This window comes from Crocuta crocuta, unplaced genomic scaffold (assembly GCF_008692635.1).
Source record: "Crocuta crocuta isolate KB4526 unplaced genomic scaffold, BGI_CrCroc_1.0 scaffold77, whole genome shotgun sequence".
Taxonomy (NCBI): Eukaryota; Metazoa; Chordata; class Mammalia; order Carnivora; family Hyaenidae; genus Crocuta; species Crocuta crocuta.
The window spans coordinates 2,433,092-2,452,220 of record NW_027532172.1 but is presented as its reverse complement, the minus strand read 5'-3'; the positions used below and the strand labels follow the sequence as shown (position 1 = coordinate 2,452,220).

General features: G+C 53.0%; 1 protein-coding gene across 1 annotated transcript in view; it reads right to left on the bottom strand.

Moving 5' to 3' along the window:
- The window catches only part of NCAN (neurocan), a 26,920-nt gene that overhangs the window by 7,275 nt on the left and 516 nt on the right, over nt 1-19,129 (bottom strand). Inside the window, exons 2-11 of the mRNA XM_077777300.1 lie at nt 14,863-14,942; nt 13,560-13,973; nt 10,506-10,680; nt 10,267-10,394; nt 9,417-9,710; nt 8,005-8,592; nt 6,325-7,806; nt 2,627-2,743; nt 1,464-1,577; nt 12-170 (exon numbers count right to left, since the gene is read on the bottom strand). Of these exons, the coding sequence (XP_077633426.1) occupies nt 12-170; nt 1,464-1,577; nt 2,627-2,743; nt 6,325-7,806; nt 8,005-8,592; nt 9,417-9,710; nt 10,267-10,394; nt 10,506-10,680; nt 13,560-13,973; nt 14,863-14,935 (3,544 nt within the window). The 5' untranslated portion in view covers nt 14,936-14,942. The remainder of the gene's footprint in view (nt 1-11; nt 171-1,463; nt 1,578-2,626; nt 2,744-6,324; nt 7,807-8,004; nt 8,593-9,416; nt 9,711-10,266; nt 10,395-10,505; nt 10,681-13,559; nt 13,974-14,862; nt 14,943-19,129) is intronic.

Below are 19,129 nucleotides of genomic sequence, written 5' to 3'. Positions count from 1 at the left end.
AGAGTCCCTACTGTTAATGAAGCTGTGTTCCTCGGGTGAGTGGATGCTGGTCAGGTGGCCGGCTCTGCGGCGGCAGTCCCTCTCGGCGTCTTCCCACGCCCGTCGATGGGCAAAGTAGCGGTAGCAGTGGCCCTGGAATTTGTGCCAGCCGTGGTCACAGCCCTCTGTGTCTGGGAGGTGGGATGCGAGTGTGAGGGCTGGCCATGAGCACAGCCAGCACACCAGAGAGAAGGCCAAGCCCAAGGTCACTGTGGGGCCAGATTACCCCTGCTCCCCCTCATCCCCCTGAACCTCTGTCCCCCCACCCCTCTCACCTCTCCCCTCCCATATTCACTTCCTTCTCTGTTGCAGGAAGCTCTTCAACTGGAGACCATGACACCCACCCCTCTCATCCCAGCTCTGATGTCTCCTCTAATCTGGCCACACCCTCTGTGTGGACCTGGGAACTCAGGAAATGGTCTCAGGAAGGTCTAAAATTTCTCTTCTGGCAAAAGGCTCAAATAGACATTTCTCCGCAAAAGAGAAACAAATGGCCAACGGACACATGACAAGGTGCTCAATATTGTTAGTCGTTAGGAAACGCAAATCAGAACCACAATGGGACACCCTTGGGATGGCTATAATTTTAAAAAAAAAGGAAAAAAACAAGTGTTGACAAGGATGTGGAGAAATCGGAACACTTGTATATCGTTGGTGGGGATGTAAAATGGTGCAGCCACTGTGGAAAACAGCCTTGCAGGTCCTCAGAATGTTACACACAAATTGCCAGATCACCCAGCTGTTGCACTACTCGGTATACACCAAAAAGAATGCGGGAAGAAAAAAGGAAACGAGTTTGTCTCCAAACAAAAACGTATACATGAATGTTCATAGTGACACTATTCATATTAGCCACAAGGGGGAGACAACCCAAATATCCACCAAGTGATGAATAGATAAAGAAAATGTGGTATATCCCTACAATGGATTATTATTCAGCCATAAAAAAGAAGGAAGCAATGATACACCCTATGATGTAGATGGATCTGGAAAACATCATGCTGCGTGAAAGAAGGCAGATGCAAAATGACACAAAGTGCAGGATTGCATTTATATGAAACATCCAGAACAAGCAAATCCATAGGGACAGAAAGTGGATTAGCAGTTACCAGGGGCTGAGGGAGGAGGAATGGGGAGTGACGGCTCATGGATACAGGAGTCCTTTTTGGGGTGGAAAACATCTTGGAAATAGCTAGAGGTGGTGGGTGCACAATATTGTGAACGCACTGAATGCCATCCAGTTGTACACTCTAAAAAGATTAATTCTATGTTACATGACTTTTATCCCCAAACAACAATTTGTCATCTGTTCAACTCATGGCCACAGAAACAGAGATGGAGACCTGAAGCATGTGTGACAAACATGTGGCCCAGCAGCCGGCTCCACTCTTGGTACTATTCCTGGGGTCCCAATGGAGACTTACCTTTCTCACAGACACTGCCCCCGTAGCTGGGGAGACAAAGGCAGACGAACGTGTTGACCTCGTCAATGCAGGTGCCTCCGTTCTCACAGGGGCTGGAGACACAGTCATCAATATCTGGAGGGGTGGGACTGAGTTAGGGGTCAGCCTCCCCTTGGCTCCCAGTCCCCACAAGGAGCCAGGCAGAAGATGAGGTCATAATCCTACCATCCATCCTGGACCTGAGTGAAGCAACGGTGGTCTGCACAGATGGCCCAATGACTCTGGAGGTCAAGGGGGTGGAACCTCAAACAATTAACATGAATTAGCATTAATGAGAGCAGATGCCACTGGGCCAGCTGAGAGCCAGAGTGTGTGGAATGTTCCATTGGCCTTCAGAACAGTGAAGGTTATACTCTGACATATAGACTCATAGGAGGTTGAAGATGGAGGGTCCTATCTGAATGTGTAATGTAGGGAAACTGAGTTCCAGAGTATTTGCAAGGACTTGACACAGAGGCACAAAGCTGTTTGTAGGTAGAGCCAGAAATCAGTTGAGCTAGATCTCAGTTGAGCTCTCCTTCAACCAATTCCTGTGTAGACTGTGCCTGAGTGACTTGGGCAAGTCACTTCCCATCTCCAGGACTCATTTTCATTTTTGCAAAGTGGTGATAATAATAGCACCTTCTCAAGAGTGGTTGTCAGTGGAGGGTCAGTGGAAGAGCTCAAGGCATTACATTGCCTATATTTATTGTTATAATTCTATAATTAGTGTGGTTGTGAAACTGATGAAATAATGTGCAGAGCTCAAGATTTATATCATTTACATTTATTGTTAAATGTTCATAATTTGTCATATTCCCTGTGTTGGGCTTTGGGGCTAGGAAGAGCCCCCTTGGAGCTGGGAGGAGGCTGAGCCTTATCATTTGTCTTTCCCTCTCATCTCTGCCTGGTGGTCATGGGTGGCAGGAAACCTGAGCCATGGTCCCCACGACAAGAGTTCAGCTGTGTGGTGCTGGTTCAGCTAATTGGGACTGAGTTACTGGATCCAAAGAGAGGGGGAGGGGGAGGGAGCATCTGAAGCTGGCATTTTACCCCTGAGACCTCATGGGGATGGCTGCTGAGGCAGACCCCAGGGTTGTGATTCAAACAAGTCTACATTCAGATCCTGAGTCTAGGGCACTCACCAATCTCACAGTTCTCCCCGGCGAAGCCCTGGTCACAGCTACAGCCATACATGGTGCCGTTGGCTTTACAGGTGCCCCCATGCAGGCAAGGGTTGTTCTCGCAGGGATCCAAGGGGGCTGCAGGACGACAGGCAGTGTAGAGAGGAGGCAGGCCACCATGTCGTCTGCCTTCCTGGAATTCAGACCTAAGATTCCCCAAAATCCTCTCTGTGGAGTCCCCTCTATAACTTCCAATAGGTGGTTGCAGCTGTCAGTTTCCTCTTGCATGCTCCTGTGATGAGGAGCTCATTCCTTTCAGGAACTGCCCCAGAACATCTGTGGGCCACTCTGCTTATGCAAACTGACTGTAGTGGAATGGGCTTCTTAAAGCTTCTTTTGGGAAGTCTCCCAGAACATGGGTTTTAGTGCTTCCCTGACTTGTCCCTCTCTCCTGGACATGGCCTGATGGTCACTGCACTTCTCACAATTTGGAGCACAGCGGTGGACGTAAGGTCCCAAGTAGGGTATGAGCAGCACTAGCAAGAGTGAGAACCATCACCTCCTTCGTTCTGGTGGCTCAATCTTTTTTGATGCAACGTCAGTGGTTATAGGGTGGAGAGGTGCTGGATTATTGTAGTTATAACCATGGGCTCTGGAATCAGAGAGGTTAGTTCATAGTTCAATCCCTGGCTCTGCCACTCATTAAGGACCCTGGACAAATTACTTGTCTGAATTTCAGTTGCCTCATCTACAAAATAGAAATCAAAACAGTTCATCCTTCTCCCAGGCCTGACCATAATGCCATGTCCAGCTCTGTCTGTAACAACTTGAGGCATCTTCAGGGGTCTCAGCATTGCTCGCTATGGACTTGACACTCAGGGAGTATTGAGAAGTGTGTGTCCTTGCCCCCCACCCCCACCATTTCCTCCATCAGCTGGGTTTCCCTGGAAGCAGTTGAATCTCCCCTCCCCATCTCAGAGGCCTCTACACCTTGGTGGGTGGTCTCCACTCTGGAGCCTGGGAGGGGCACAGTGAGAATTCTCATCCTATCCCAGCTGATCCCCGTCCCTTATCAGAGCAGCATCCAGGCCTCCACTGCACAGAGACTAGAGAAGAGCAGGGTCTGGCCCAAAGCCACACAGCAGAGCTGTACAAAAACCAAGACTGGCCTCTAAGGCTCTGCTCTGGAAGCTCAGTTCAAGGCCCCCTTCTCCAACCCCTGTAACCTAGAATTTGTTCTGATTTTGCTTGGTCTCACAAGATACTGAGATGGTAATAAGGAGTCGCCTCCTCCCTGGCCTAATCTCTGCTGTCTGATCTCTGTTCTCCCTGTAGTCGCCAGAGGTAGCTTATGTAAACCTGAGGTAGGTCATGTCCTTCCTCTGCCTAGGTCCCTCCATGGCTCCTCAGTACCCTCAGAGGAAAAGCCTAAGTCCTCGCTGCGGTCCATAGCGCGATTTCTCCCAACAACCCCCTGCCCTACCTCCTCCTCTGTTCCCCCAGCTCATTCTGCTCTAGCCATACTGGCCTTGCTGTTCCTACTACATGCCAGGCAGGGGTCTGCCTCAGGGCCTTTGTACAGGCTCTTCCCTCTGCCTGGAATGCAGTGCTTTCCCCCAGAGCAGTGACATTCCACATGGCAGCCACATATACTCAAGTTTACATTCAAATGGAATAAAAGTAAAAATGCAGTCTCACAGTCACACTAACCGCATTTCAAGGGCTCAGTAACCACACATGGCTAGTTGCTACCATATTAGGCAGCATAGCTCCAGAACATCACTGGGAAAGTTCTAGAATATACCCCTAGAATGTCAGCTTCCAGAGGACAAGGGACTTGGTCTCAAAATGGGGCCTGAAACACAGCAGGCACTCAATAATTGCTTGTTAACTGAATGAAATGAAGGTTGCCGTTGGCCCTTCTGTGGCGGCTGAAGCCTGTCCAGGGGGCAGTGGGCCCAGAGGGGCCTGTGGCTGGTGTATCTGTCCCTGGTATCACCCCAGCACGTGCGTGCACACGCCTGGGGCTGCCGGGTGCTGGGACGCGTGAGCCCCGCCAGGTGCCCTGAGCTGCCGACACCTACCCACGGGCTGGCGGTGACTCAGTCGCTCACTGGTGCAGCTTTTATTTTTGGCTTCATTAGCATTTCTGCTACAAGCAGGCGGGTGGGTAGGCGCCTGGGTCTCCCCCAGCGCTGGCTGCCTCCCTCCACCCAGGCTGCCGCTGCCTTCAGTCTAGAGCCAAGAAAGCGGCAAAGTCCAAGACAGGTCCAGCTGTAGTCTTGGGGGCTCCACCCAAAGCACTTTCCTTGGCACCCCATACATGGCTTCCCTCCCACCTCTCGGTCCAGCCCTCTCCAGCTCCTCTGGCTTTGAGCTTCCTTCCCTCTGTCTATCCCCCACCGCCAGGCTCTGCTCCTTCCCTGGGTGAGCTCACCCCCTCCTCAAGATCTCAGGAGTTTGTTTTTTATACCAACGAAATCTGCACTGAGTGACCTAGTGTTTGAGACAGATGGCCTGGACTCAGATCTTATCATTCACGCTCCTCGGCTGCATGACTCCGCACAAGTCATCTGACTTCCCTGTGCCTCAGTCTCTCCATTTGTAAAGTGAGGATCTCACTAGAACTTGTTCCACAAGGACAGTATGAGGATTAACCAAGTTGAGGGCAGTAAAGGGCTCAAAACAAGCCAAGCATGCAGTCTTTATTGCTGCTCACCAACCACTCCCACCCTCCACCCCGCCCCACCAGGGTCAGCTTGCCTCCTGGGCATCTAAGAAAAGAAGAGGCAGTCCTGGAGACGGCCCCGAGGTGCCAGGGTGGGCGATGAAACCTGCATCTGCTCTTTGCACTGCCGTTACACCTTGCCTTCAAAAAAGGAGCAAGTGTAAACCAGTTGTGTTAATAAGAGTGTTTGGCAACTCAGAAAAAGTGTCTTTTAATTAGCTGCTGCTTCTTCTTTTTTTTTTTTAAAGCTCAATTGAAAAAAAAAAAAAAAAAAGCCAACATTACTGGTTGAGCTAGAGGGCAGACCTGGCCCCAGGGAAACAGGGCATTGGCTTTCTCTGGACTCCACTGGGCATAGAACAGTGATGGCTTCTACCGACTTGGGCTCTGATTGAAGTCTGGCCACTGACTAGGAGGCAGTCATACCTCCCTAAGCCTCATTTTGCTTTCTATAAAATGGGGGTGATGCCCATTCCCAGCACCCACTTTCCCTGTGGCTCAAGGGCCCCCACGATCCACCGTCGCTGAATCCCAGCTGCAATTCCCACTTGAACAGGAAGCCCTCTTTGTCACGCCCCCTCCCTCCAGCCCCATGTCGGGGTGTCTGTGTCCAGCTCTGTCTTCCCAGACTGAGGTGTCACTGAAGTCCAGACCCCAGGATCGCACAGCACTGTCTGGCTCAGGGTGGGCACAAACAGGATTTACCCCCCAAATCAAACTCCACCCAAGGCCTCATTATCCCCCCCTCGCGGTGCATCAAAACAAAGGTGGAACTTCACCTCCTGGCCTTTGCCCAGGCTGGGGTGTCTCTTCCAGAAACACCCTTTCCGCAATTCAACTCTGCCTAATGAGCTCCCATCTCCATCATCCCTTGCTAGAAACCTTCACAGGCCCCCACGAACCACCCTTCCTCCCAGCTCTGGGCCCCCCAGCCCCTGTCCCCGAGCCCCGGCAACAGTGGGCTGGATGAGGTCACAAGCTTTGAACTCACCCTCCTCTGTACTTCCATTTGCTGGGGTCCCTGGCAGGGTCGGCTCTTCTCCGCTCGCTGCCTCCTCCCAGAAGCCCTCCACACCTGGGCTCCCTGACAGGACCTCCAGCTCAAACTCCTCTGGGCCCAGGGAGGCCAGCAGCGGGGTCCTGGGGGAGTCCCCCGGCACTGTAGGCTCTCCTGAGGAAACTGAGACGGGTTTGTCCATGCTGGCTGTCGTCGGGGTCCAAGGAGGAAAAACAGGCTCCCCCGGGGGGCTGCCATCATGTGAAGTGGCCAAGGCTCCCAGTGTTCCCTGGGTCACCATCTGGCCCTCTGGCTCTGGATGCGATTGGGAGCTTGAGGAGGCCATTGTGGACATGGCCAGGACTCCAATCTTGTCCCCCTGGTGCAGGGACATGAGGGTCATCACCATGCTTGAATCCACGGCCACTTGAGGGGTCACGGTGGGGCTCTCAGCTCCCTCAGCCACATGGGATCCAGGTTCCCAAATCCCACCAGCATCACTGGGGGCCAGTGTGGCTGTGGAATCTGTGGGCCCCACCGTGGCTTCTCCATTTAGAGTGGCCCAAGGCTCCAAACTTGGGGTGACCCCAGGAGTCAAGAAGAGTCTAGGAACACCCGAGGGTGCAGATGGGGGGTGGGAGTCCAGCCCTTCACTGTGCAGTGAGGGCCACGTGCTCTGGGCCTTGTCCGTGGTGGCCTGAGAGCCAAAAGTGGGGCTTTCTGTTGTGCTGAAGACCCCAGACTCAGACTCCGAGATGTCTCTCACTCCTGTGGGCTCGGTGGCAGTCTCAGTGGGGGTGAACTCTTCCGCCACATTCCTGTCCACAGAAGCTTGTGGACTGGATCTCGGGTGCTCAGCTTTGCTGGGCTCAGTAGGGCTGGTCCCCGCACTATCTCCAAAGTCTGCCCTGGGAGAGTTAGGACTGGCTTGTGTGGCTGTGGGTGTCTGCAAAGGAGCTGTTGCGCTTCCCGCTCTGTGGCCACTGACTGTTGGGGGTGTGGCCTCTCTACCCTGTCCTGCTGGGCCTGAGGAGAGGGGCAACGAATGCATTTCTGGATGGATGGGGTCCTGGGGGACAGCCTCGGTCTCTGAGGCAGGGGAGGGTGGGGCGGAAGCCACGGCCTCACTATGCCCCTTGATCCTGTTGGCTTGCGTGGGGAGGGGCGTCGGGTGTGGATGAAGCCACAGTTTGGGGGCACGAAGCATGGCCATGACAGGGAAGTCTGGGGAAGTGGCCATGGGGGATACCTCCCAGGGGGCAGTGCTGGGGCCCTCTGAGGGGTTGGGTTTGAGGGCAGGGACCTCTGAGGGAGACCAGGATGGGAGTGGCAGGTCAGGAGTGGCAGGTGTCACACTGGGGCCCTTGGCTTCCCCTAGCTCCAGGCCAGTGACGCTGCTGGGGCCTGGGGCGCTGGGTGGGGCCACAGTTGGGGGCCACAGCCAGGGCTCCGGGGGGCTTCTGCCACCAGGGGAACCTGCAACAATATCAATAAGAGTAATTCTAATTATCTCCTGGCAGTTCCTTCTGTTGAGGCCCCTCGGCTCCAGGCCCAAGGAGGAGGGGATTTCTGAGGCTTGGGGAGGCCTGGGGACCCAGCTGGGATTTGGAACCTCTTCCCCTGTCCTCCTCACACCCCCAGGCAGGTCCCACCTCTCCCTTGGACCCCACTCACCAGCTCCAGGCACATCCACTTCATTGGTCAATACAGCCCAAGGGCTTTGGCTGTGGCTATCCCCCGAAGCATCTGTGGCTCCTGTGGCCAGCAAAGGCTCCACGTGATTCCCAGCAGCCTCTGGGAGTGGGGGCTGGGTGCTGGGCTCAGGTCCCACCTCTAGGCCTTGCTGGGGTTCCTGCTGCTGGAAGTGGCGCCCATTCAACCCTTTAAAGCGTCCCCTCTTCCTGGGCATCGGGCCAGTTGGAGTGGCCTCCGTGTGAGTGCCGGCTGCAGAGCTAGGGCTGCCAGGGCTGGGGGCCCCTGTGCTCGGCCACACCTCTTCGGCCTCCAGAGGGGGCCTTGAGCCTAGTGTGAAGCCTCCAGGGGCAGGGCTGCGGGTCTCCTGAGACTCCTGCTTCTCTGCCAAGATCAGAGGCTCTTCCTCCCCACTGGATACTAGAGGCTCTTGGAAGTCAGGGGTGACCATCTCCTCCCCAGGGCCGGGCTCCAGTTCTTGGGCAGGGGGCCCTTCTGCGGACAGAATCTCCCCCTCATCCCCAGATGACGGGGTCTCTGGATCTCCATGTTGTGGTGTAGGATGATGAGCTGTAGGAGAAAGCCGAAAAAGTTGTGTTAGGAAAGTTGGCTGGGAAGTTCTCCCCTCACTGTAGCATGCGGCAGCACCAACTTTCTGTGTCTCTTTGTCTCTCTGTGCCCCTCTGTCTCTAAAATCTCTGTGTGGTTTCTGGGATCCCCCAGACTGAGAGAGGGAGGTGTGAGGTTAACACTCCTACTGTTCAAGCTGGGGCCCACTGTCAAGGTCAGCCAACTGGTCATAGTAAGAGGTGACCTTACCTAGCTGTTCTAGGCAAGGTTCCTGAGAAAAGCTCAGGCAGTGGCCAATTCTCATGAGGGCTGAAGCTCCTAATGAGCGTGNACGTTAGACTTAGGTCCTGGGAGTCAGGTTTGCAGCTTCTGAAACTGTCCCACTCCAAGGATTAGGGTCATCCGTAGTCCCTGGAGGTGTGGCCCTGCCTAGGGGCTGTAGCTAATGGAGGAAGCACTTCATCCCCAGGAGATGCCTATACGCAAGGCTTCCGCTAAAATATGCTCCACTCAGGAGCGTGTCTTTCTGGGACCTTAAGAGATATAGCCCACTCTCAACAGAACTTCCCCGCCAGAGTTTGGCCTTTTCGGGCCCGGTCCTACCCCCAGGCCGGGGCTCCTAGGGAAAGGCCAGTATCAGGGGCGTGGGCTTCACGAAGGGCATGACTTATCTCAGAGCCAATTTCCAAACATCGCTCTCCTCTGTCCCGGCTCCGCCTCCACTAGGAAGCAAAATTCCCAGGGGCGTGGCCTTGACCAGAATGTATAGCCTTGGGGCGTGGCCGCCAGGGGACGCACGCTCCAGGGCTTGGCCTTGCTCTCACCTCGGAAGCAGTAGGCATCAAAGCGCGCTCCGGGCGCCGGGAAGCCTGTGCGATTGGCGAAACGGTAGACTGTGCGCACGCCGGGGGTTGGGCCGCCGCAGCGCCGGCGCGGCGTCTGGATCGGGTAGCGCACGCTGCCGTCGGCCAGCCAGCCCGGGTCGCACTGGTCCAGGCCCTCGTGCCAGGCCAAGTGCAGCTGTCCCACCGAGGCTAGCGCGGCGCCCTGGCGGCGGCACTGGGCACGCGCGCCGGCCAGTGTCAGGCGGCGGGCCGGGCCCACATAGAAGACCTCGCCTGCGGGAAGGCGCGAGCGAAGGTCAAGCGGGCCTGGGGAATTCTCCCCTGGAGCCCGGGAAGGGGTCCCCCTCTAAACCCCAGCCTGGCCGGGTTTGGGTGGTGGCTAAACAAGGAGGCGGCAGCCGCCGCTGTGCGCACCCCGCCGCGTCGCTGTCTTTACCTCCCAGGCAATGCTAAGAAGAGGAGGGCCTTAGCTTCTTTTTACAAATGAGGTAACTCAGGCCTTTGAGTGTGTTGGGCTTCAGAGAAAGGGAGGATCTTGGCGCGGGGAGGGGGCTCAGAGGGTGAGAGGGGTAGGAGGAGGGAGACGGCCCAGGGAGGGGGAGAGTCTCTGAGACAGGGCTTCAGAGAGAGGGAAGGGGCACAGAGAAGGAGAAGGGCTCAGGGATGGAAGGAAAGCTCAGAGAAGGTGAGCCCAGATATTGGCTGCAGGTTTAGAGAGAGATGAGACTTAGGAGAGCTACGCAAGGACTTAGGGAGGGATGGAGGTTGGGGAAGGTAATAGGGACTCAGGGAAGTGAGGGTAGGGGGGTCCTGCCAGCCCCAGACTTACCCCCCAGCTCACGGGCAAAGCAATACACATCGTAGAGTTCCCGTGGGTCGCGCCTCCCATAGCTCCTCACCCCTGGAAGGCTGCTACGGTCGCCATAGCAACCAGGACGGGACTGGGTGATAGGATACCTGACAAGACAAGGATGGGGTCCCTCTCAAATATGTGTGCCTGGGGCCCCCAACGACCATCTTTCCCCAGGGGTTAGGTCTCCACGTCCCAACGCTGTGTACCCCCCTCACCGAACAGTGCGGTCAGAGAGCCACCCGGCATCACAGTTGTCAAAGCCATCTTCAAAGGCAGCCTGCAGGTGCCGTGGAGCTGCAATGGTGGCTGAGCTGAGACGGCAGGCCTCCTGAGCCTCCGCGAAGGTCAGTGCATAGCGATCCTGGGCTGCCCGGTAGTGGAACACAACACCTGTGGGGGGACATCCAGGATAGGGGTCTGACTGATTGGAATCTTCAAGAACAGACCTCCCTCTTGCAGAATGCCCCTTCTCCCCGTTTGATAATAATAAACTTGCTCCCCTATGCTGCCCTATACCATGTCAGACTGATATGACCCCATTTTTAAATAAGGAAATTGGTAACAATGACCATAAAGGGCTAGAATTTGTCTCATGTTCACCATGTAAAAAGCATTTATAGGGGTGCCTAGATGGCTCAGTCGGTTAAGCGTCCGACTTCGGCTCGGGTCATGATCTCATGGTTCATGGGTTCGAGCCCCGTGTCGTGCTCTGTGCTGACAGTTAGCTCAGAGCCTGGCACCTGTTTCAGATTCTGTACCTCCCTCTCTCTCTGACCCTCCCCTGCTCACGCTGTCTCTTTCTCTCTCTCTCAGAAATAAATAAAACATTAAAAAAAAAAAAAGCATTTATAAGCAAGAGCTCATTGACATCTTACAACACTGTGATTATCCCCATTTCCAGAGAGGAAAACTAAGGCTCAGAGAGGTTGAGGGACATGTCCAGTTCCACACAGCCAGTATGAGGCACAGCCAAAATTCATAACCAAGATTACCTGACTCCAAAGATAGCACTCTCCATGCCTAGGGTTAGACCTTGGAGGTGACAGGAGGCATGGAGAAGAGGGAGAGTCTGCCTTTTAAGAATTAAGTACATTCTGGGCTGCTTGGCTGGCTCAGTGGGGTAAGCATATGACTCTTGATCTTGGGATTGTGAGTTCAAGCCCCACACTGGGTATGGAGATTACTTTTTAAAAATGTTTTTAGGGGCGCCTGGGTGGCTTAGTCGGTTAAGCGTCCGACTTTCGCTTAGGTCATGATCTCACGGTTCGTGGGTTCGAGCCCTGCGTCGGGCTCTGTGCTGACTGCCAGCTCAGAGCCTGGAGCCTGTTTCAGTCTGTGACTCCCTCTCTCTCTGACCCTCCCCTGCTCATGCTGTCTATCTCTCTCCTAGAAATAAAAAATTAAAAAAAAAAAAGATTTTAATAAAAAAATGNTCAGCACAGAGTCCAGTGCGGGACTCGAACCTACAAACCGTGAGATCATGACCTGAGCCGAAGTCAGACGCTTAACCATCTGAGCCACACAGGCACCCCTGGAGATTACTTAAAAATAAAATCTTANAACCGCGAGATCATGACCTAAGCGAAAGTCGGACGCTCAACCGACTAAGCCACCCAGGCGCCCCAACTTAAAAATAAAATCTTAAAAAAACAAAAACAAAGGAATTAAGTATATGTATTGATAGGGGAAGCACAGGTGACAATAGGAGATCAAGTGGTTCTTGACCAGCCTGGGAATGGAGTCACAGAAGACTTCCTAGAGGAGGTGACATGTAAACTAGGATGGGAAGCATCAATAGTGGGCTCACTGTGATTCAAATCCTGATTTAGGGATGAAAGAAATGGCTGAGCAAGACAAAGGAATGAAACATTCTATGCCATTTTATCAAACTCAGAGCTTCTGGAAGACAGCAGCTGCATCTCAGTTACGATCATGTTCCCAGCACCAGACTAGCATGTGGTAGGTAGGTGCTTAATACATGTTCAGTTGAATGAATGAATTGAACAAGGCCAGAGGTGGAATTTACTTCCTTCATCACTTATCAGTCTTCTTCAAGGTTTATGAGTTTTGAGCAGCGAGGCCATGGAAAAGGGACAGCTGGCTGACCCCATAAAATATGCAGTGAGACACTGTTGGGTGGGAGAATACTGTGCTCCAGGACAGGCAGTTCAGGGATTTGCCCATGGCCAGCAGAGGTTAAGGTAAATCGACTTCCCGGCAAGAACCCACGGGATGTTTTACACACAACAATCCATTCATTTGCCAATTGAGTCATTTGTCAATTACCTATTGAGCATCTATAATGCCATCCCCGTGCTAGTAGGACTTTGCTTTAATAATTAAAAAACTTTTTTGTTTTGTTCACGTTGATCAGTTAGGAAAAGAGAAACACTGGCTATTTCAACAGAAAGAATGTAATACAGGAGTTGGTTAAACAGGTAGTTGAGGACTGTTATTTACTGAATATATATTTTCAGTTGGCTATGAAAAGAAAACCTCACTCTTTAGAAACATAAATTTATTTTACTTAAAAAATTTATTGTAAAAGGAAATTTGTATCCCTATTTTATTTTTTTTAAGTTTATTTATTTTGAGAAAGGGAGCATGAGCAGGGAAGAAGCGGGGGGTGGGGCAGGGACAGAGGATCTGAAGTGGGCTTCATGCAGACAGCAGAGAGCCATGTGAGGCTTGAACTCATGAACCATGAGATCATGAACTGAGCCAAAGTCAGATACATAACCGACTGAGCCACCCAGGTGCCCTTGTAAATAGATTTCTTTTAAAAAGAAAGTCAATATCCTTTGTCTTATGTGAAAGTAGGTAACCATGAAAGGGACTTAGAATAAGGTTATGAGGGGCACCTGGGAAGCTCAGCAGGTTAGGCATCCAACTCTTGAGATCAGCTCGGGTCATGATCTCAAAGCTTGTGGGTTTGAACCCCACATTGGGCTCTATGCTGACAAAGTGGAGCCTGCTTGGGATTCTTTCTTTCCCTCTCTCTCTGTCCCTCCCTCACTTGCACTGTCTCTCTCTCTCAAAATACATAAACTTAAAAAAAAAGGTTATGAAATCCTATAAAATACTGTGGTCCACAAGAGAAGTATGAAAGAAAGGGTAACACTGGAGGAGACTTTCTTTGGGACTTTATCAGAAGAACTGAATGGGAATCATTGCTCAGGGAATGATTGCTAAGGTGACATTCTGTGGGTGAGCTTCAGGCTCCGCACCTCCCCCTCCCAGCCTTGTCCTCTCCCCTGTCCTTAACTGACCTGTCACCTCCAGGGGCACCAGGTCCTGCTCATCCTCTATGCCCCTCACCACCTGGCAGCGGTAGAGCCCAGAGTCGCTGGCTCTCAGCGGTCCCAGTAGCAGCGTCGCGTTGGCCCGGTGCCGGGGGTAGGCAGGCAGTGACACGCGTCCCTGCCAGCCCTTGGCCACTCGAACCACATTGTCCTTGGCCACCAGAATAGGCAAGTCCTGCCGCTGGCCTGATGCAGTCCGCACCTTGGTCCACTTGATCCGAGGGGCTTCTCGGCCTGCACCCGGCCACGGCCGCAGGGTGAAGAGACAGGGCAGGGCCACTAGCTCTGCCAGCGCAGCCCGAACCAACCCCGACCCCACCTTCTGCAGGTGGAGCCCCTTGTTGGCGACAGCGGAGGCAGCGGCAGTGGCATCCTGTGTGCCTGGGGTGGAGAAGGTGGAAAGAAGACCTGACTGACTCAAAGACAGAGACCAATAGAGACTGCTGCTTCTCTCACTTTACAGATGAGACTGAAGCCAGAAAGGTTAGGTTGCTTACAAGATCCTAATGCAGGGAACAGATCTGTGATGTGCACCCCAATCTGTGAGCAAAAGAGGAGTAATTGGGTCACGTCCCTTCGTAATTCTGCATCTGCTCAAAATCCAGACCCTGGCTGCCAAAGATTTGACTCTCTGTCACTGACTCACTGTGTGGTCATGGGAAAGTCACTTAACCCCAAAGTCCAGTAAGAAGCAGCCATTAGAAGGCAAATGTTTTGTGTTTGAGGAGTAACCTTCTTTATAACGGGGACACTTCATACATAGAGATCAGCTCTTTTGATTTTCATAACCATAGGCAGAGGTAGCCATGTCTCATTGTCTTTTTGGAGGGTTGAGGAAACTGAGTCTCAGAGACAGTACTGTACTTGCCTAACCACAGAGCACATCAGGAGGCATTTCCAGTACCTGAGCTTTTAACCATCACTGGGGAGAGGCCAGGGAGAGTTATACATACCTTATTTCTATTGCCCCGCCCATGACAGGCATCACTAATCAATCTCTGCACTGTTTTCCTTTTTTTCCTCTCTCTTCAGCTCATCTCAGCAAAAACAGTGAGAGGCAGGAACCTCCAGCCTCTGCTGGCAATGACTAAAAATAACCTCTCAGGTGTCTTGTTCACTTTTGACTATTCAAAGACCTTTTTCATCTATTCTCATTTTATTCTCCAGACCAAGCCAGGGAACCAGCAGGAGAAAGCTCTAAAGTTGAAAAGCTGCCCCATCTTGTCAGTTCCCCAGAACCCAACCTCTGCCACCCCACAAGCTAACTCACTCTGTTCCCCGGCCACAAACAGCAGCATCTGGAGCATCAGGAGGCCCAAGGCCCAGACAGACGTGGCCCCCATCCTGGACCTGGAACAAGATGGAGACAGAGGGAGAATGGGGGTGAGTACAATCCACCCAGTTAGTGTGGAAGGACTGAGTCTCCCCATCCCTACAGACCTGGAAACAGACTCAGAGAGGCTAATGTGTCACTCAAGGTCACACAGTCAGCAAGCAAGGATTAATCCAGGATCCAAACACAGGACCAGCTGACTTCAGGATCCCAGCAGTGAAGTTTCACAGTCAGAAGCATGGGTGCTAAAGTGAATCAGACCTGGGATTGTCTATCTGCCTGTTCCTTGCTGTGTGACCTTGAGCAACTAGATTAGCTTCCCTGTGCCTCCGTTTCTTTGTAGATTAGATAAGGATAACATCAGGTAGTTGGAAGGAATAGATGAGTAAATACAATCAATACATATAAAATGCTTAGAACTGCCTGGCGTGAAGGAATAAATTTGAGCTGTTTTTTATTTTTTATTTTTTATTTTATTTTTTTGAGCTGTTTTTTAAAAAATGTATTTATTTAATTTCTACACCCAACGTGGGGTTCGAACTCATGACTCTGAGATCAAAAGCCACATGCTCTTCTGATTGAGCCAGTCAGGTGCCCCTGAGCTGTTGTTATTATTATTGACTTTAACACAGCGAAGATGAAAATCCCATCTTTCAGGTTGGGTTCACCCACACGACTGGGGTTCCAGGAGGGCAGTAGCCAGTCCCAGTCAGCCTGGGGCCCCCAGTCCTCGCAGTAGGCTGGCCTCCAAGCCAGCCTTTAATCTGGGTTTGCTGACTGACACGATTCTCAGCTTCAATTCCAGGATTTGGTTGTCGCCAAGATTCTATTCTTGGTTTCTGGGATTTTTGAGAAGCTGCCAAGTCCCAGCTGGAGGAAGGGGCCTCACCCCTGCCCACCCCACCCTCCTCCTGACTTCATACCACCTGGCGAAGATGCCTCCTAGATCCACAGAGAAACTCCAGTTGTGGGTCCAGCCTTCTATAGGGGTTGTGGCCCTCAGACATAAAATGGACAATTATTGAGTGCCAGCTGTAAGTAAGGCTCAATCCAGGCACTGGTACATGGAAGTGCCCTCCCAGGCCTCACATTCTTCCAGAGACCAGAAACTCTGGGGAGACAGTCCCTCCCCAAAGCCTCACAGCCCGTCTGTACCACTCCCCGAGGTGGGGACAGATGGCAAGTTAGAGCATCCTCTAAAAATCTAGCTCTTGCAGCCTCCCCCCAATAAAAGAATAGCCCTAAGGAAGGGAGTGTAGATAGCATCCAGAATGGGGGCTGTGGAGGACAGCTGGTCCCGTCCCCAGTGCCCTTTCCCAGCTCCCAGAGGCCCTCCTGGGAGGCCAGCCGGGGACCTATCCGTGGTGCTGAACCCTAGGAAGGCAAAGCAGCGACAATGCCCACTTGGTCTCCTTGTCTTCCTCTGGCAGCAGCACCACAGCCCCACCCTGGGCCCAGAGAGGGCTAGCAGTTTGCCTAGGGCTGCACAGCAGGTCAGAGGCCAGACTTTGGGATGGTGCCAACTACCAACCTGTAAACCTTAGCGACTTCTGCCTCCATTCCAGGCTGTCCTCATTTCTCCCCTTTGGAATCCTGAACAAGTGCAGGATCCCCTGATGGCTATACAAGGCCTGACAAGGTATTAGAGGGTGGGGCAGGACTCTGGGCTGCACCTGCTGCAGGAGGGCATTAGGAGGGGGCAAGTTCAGAGAATTCACACATACACACACACACACTCACTTTGTATGGTTAAAAGACAGACTACATCCAGAGGCACCTGGCTGGCTCAGTCGAAGGAACATGTGACCCTTGATCTCCGAGTGATGAGTTTGAGCTCCATGTTGGGTGTAGAGATTATTTAAAAGAAAAAGAAAAAAAGCTCTGCCTTTTTCTATACATTGTATGATCCTAAACAGGTTGCTTCATTCTCTGTGCCTCATTTTCCCCATCTGTAAAATGGGGATCACCCAACATGTACCTCATAGTGTTATGGTGAGGATGGAATGAGCAAAGACTTATGGAGTGCTAGAAATGTTAAATTAAAAATCAGCTTTTTGTATACAAAGCCTCATGTACACATGCAAATGCACAGAGGTGATCCAACACAGTGACAGTTTCAGGTGCACCCTCCCACGCGCACACATACCCTCCCAGAGGCACTCTGTTCCCTCCACTTGCACCCTCACACACCCACACCCCTTCTCTTAAAATACCTCCTCCCCGGAGCAGCCAGAGGTGAGCATTTACACAGCTGTCTGGGGCTGGTCCCCTCATGAATAATGCATAAAACTCATGCATATGCAACTGGGGCCCGTGGGGCATTGGAGGAGGGGCGGTGCTGAAGGAGGGTGTGTGTGTGTGTGTGTGTGTGTGTCCGTCCCTCCCTCTGACCCACCCCCTGTTTCAGTGGGCACTGAATGTGGATGTGTTTGCCAGCAGGCATTTTTGTATGCCTGGGTGTGTGTTGGGCTGCTGTGTCCAGGCAAGGATGTGAAGTTGTGCCCTGTGATATGTGGATGTGTGCATCGATGTGCAGCAGCTCTGTGCACTGTGTGGAGCACAGGGGACCCACTGTGGTCTCTGAATATGTGAGTCCAAGTGTCCCTCCGCAGGGGTTGTGAGCACATGTGTGTGTTTCTGGCCTCAGAGTCAGGGCATATTTGTGTGTATGGGCATGATCGTGGAACTCCTCAGAGGAGAACTGAAGCCGGGCTCAGTAAACCATCTCAGGCTGCCCCTTGGGGACCTGAACCCCGACGTCTCCCCTATTAGCACCCCAACTCTTCACAAAGACCATATCTCACACCCCATGCTCAGGGTTCACACTGCCAATCACATGGAGAGGAGCCCCTTGCTGTACACGCAGCCACACAACCCCAGACTCAGAGCCTGAGAGACACGCGCGCACACAGATTCACTGACATTAACAAAGAGAGACAATATGGGCACTTACAAGGCAGGCAGCATGTCTTCTGCACAAAGACACACACCCACAGTCTCAGGCTCCCCATATAAACCCCTTGATGAGGCCATGCCGTCAGACACAGTTCCTCACAGACACTCACACATGGTGATGCCAGCCCCTGGCACAGGCCAGGCTGGATAAATGTGGCCTTGGTGACTGGTGGGCACACACCATTTTGCCACCTGGTGATGTGGCCCTGGCACAAGTTTCCTGACAAAGACACAACCTCAGTCACATTAGACTTACAGAAGACCCCAGACTCCCCATGGGTACACAACCTCTCTCAGCATGGGGTACACGCACGCGCGTGTGCACACACACACACACACACACACACACAGAGCCCCCATCTCCTGGAAGGGGCACCTTCCATTTGGGAATGTCCACAAGCCAGCAAGGCTGCTGGGTTCTGAGGTCCCACGATCTGCCCACCCCTCCCTCCTTGCCCTTCCCCCACGTCCCCCGCTGGGGCCCAGCGCCAACCCTCTCCTTGTCCTGGCTGTCTCCCATTAATGCTGCTGAGAGGAACAAAGCCCCGTGCACATAAATGGGGGTCGTTCCTGCCTAGGCTGGGCCTGGGATCCCAGCCCCCTACTTCTCAGTGCCTGTGCCCCCAAACCAAGCCAGGACTTTCACAAGGATCCATATGGGCAGATGGAACTGAAGGGGTGAGGCAAGAGTCTGTGTCCCTCTGTGAGGACACAGTCAGATGTGGAGGTGCTGGGAGCGGCCCCCCTCTTGGGACTGAGCGCCCCTCATGGGTCCTAGGGATCCTAACTGGGGGCTTCTCGGAACTCACACCCAGCATTCACCTGGGAGACCCAGTGTGCTGGAGAAGAGACACCACCCCAACTCCAAGTCTCAGGGAACAACAAGGACCACCTTAGGATGGAGCCCCCCAGAGCCTCCTCCCTGAATCAGGCTGTGGTGACAGGACCTGGGCCAAAAGAAGAGGGAGACTGTAGGGCGCCCCTTCCCCACAGATGTTCACACTCGGGGAAGACCCCCCTTCCATCGGACTCTGGCTAATCTAGAGGGCCCCCTCCCCACTGCAGTCCAGCCTGGATTCCTCCATTCATCTGCAAATTGGGAATCCCCACTTAAAATCCTGGGGTGTCTCAGCTCAGACACCGGGATGCCCAGTTATGGAGCCCCCATATAGCATCTGAATGTTCCCTTCTCTCTAAACTCGGGGTGCCCTCCCTTAGCCTTGGTTCCCAGTGCCCCCTCCCCATTTCT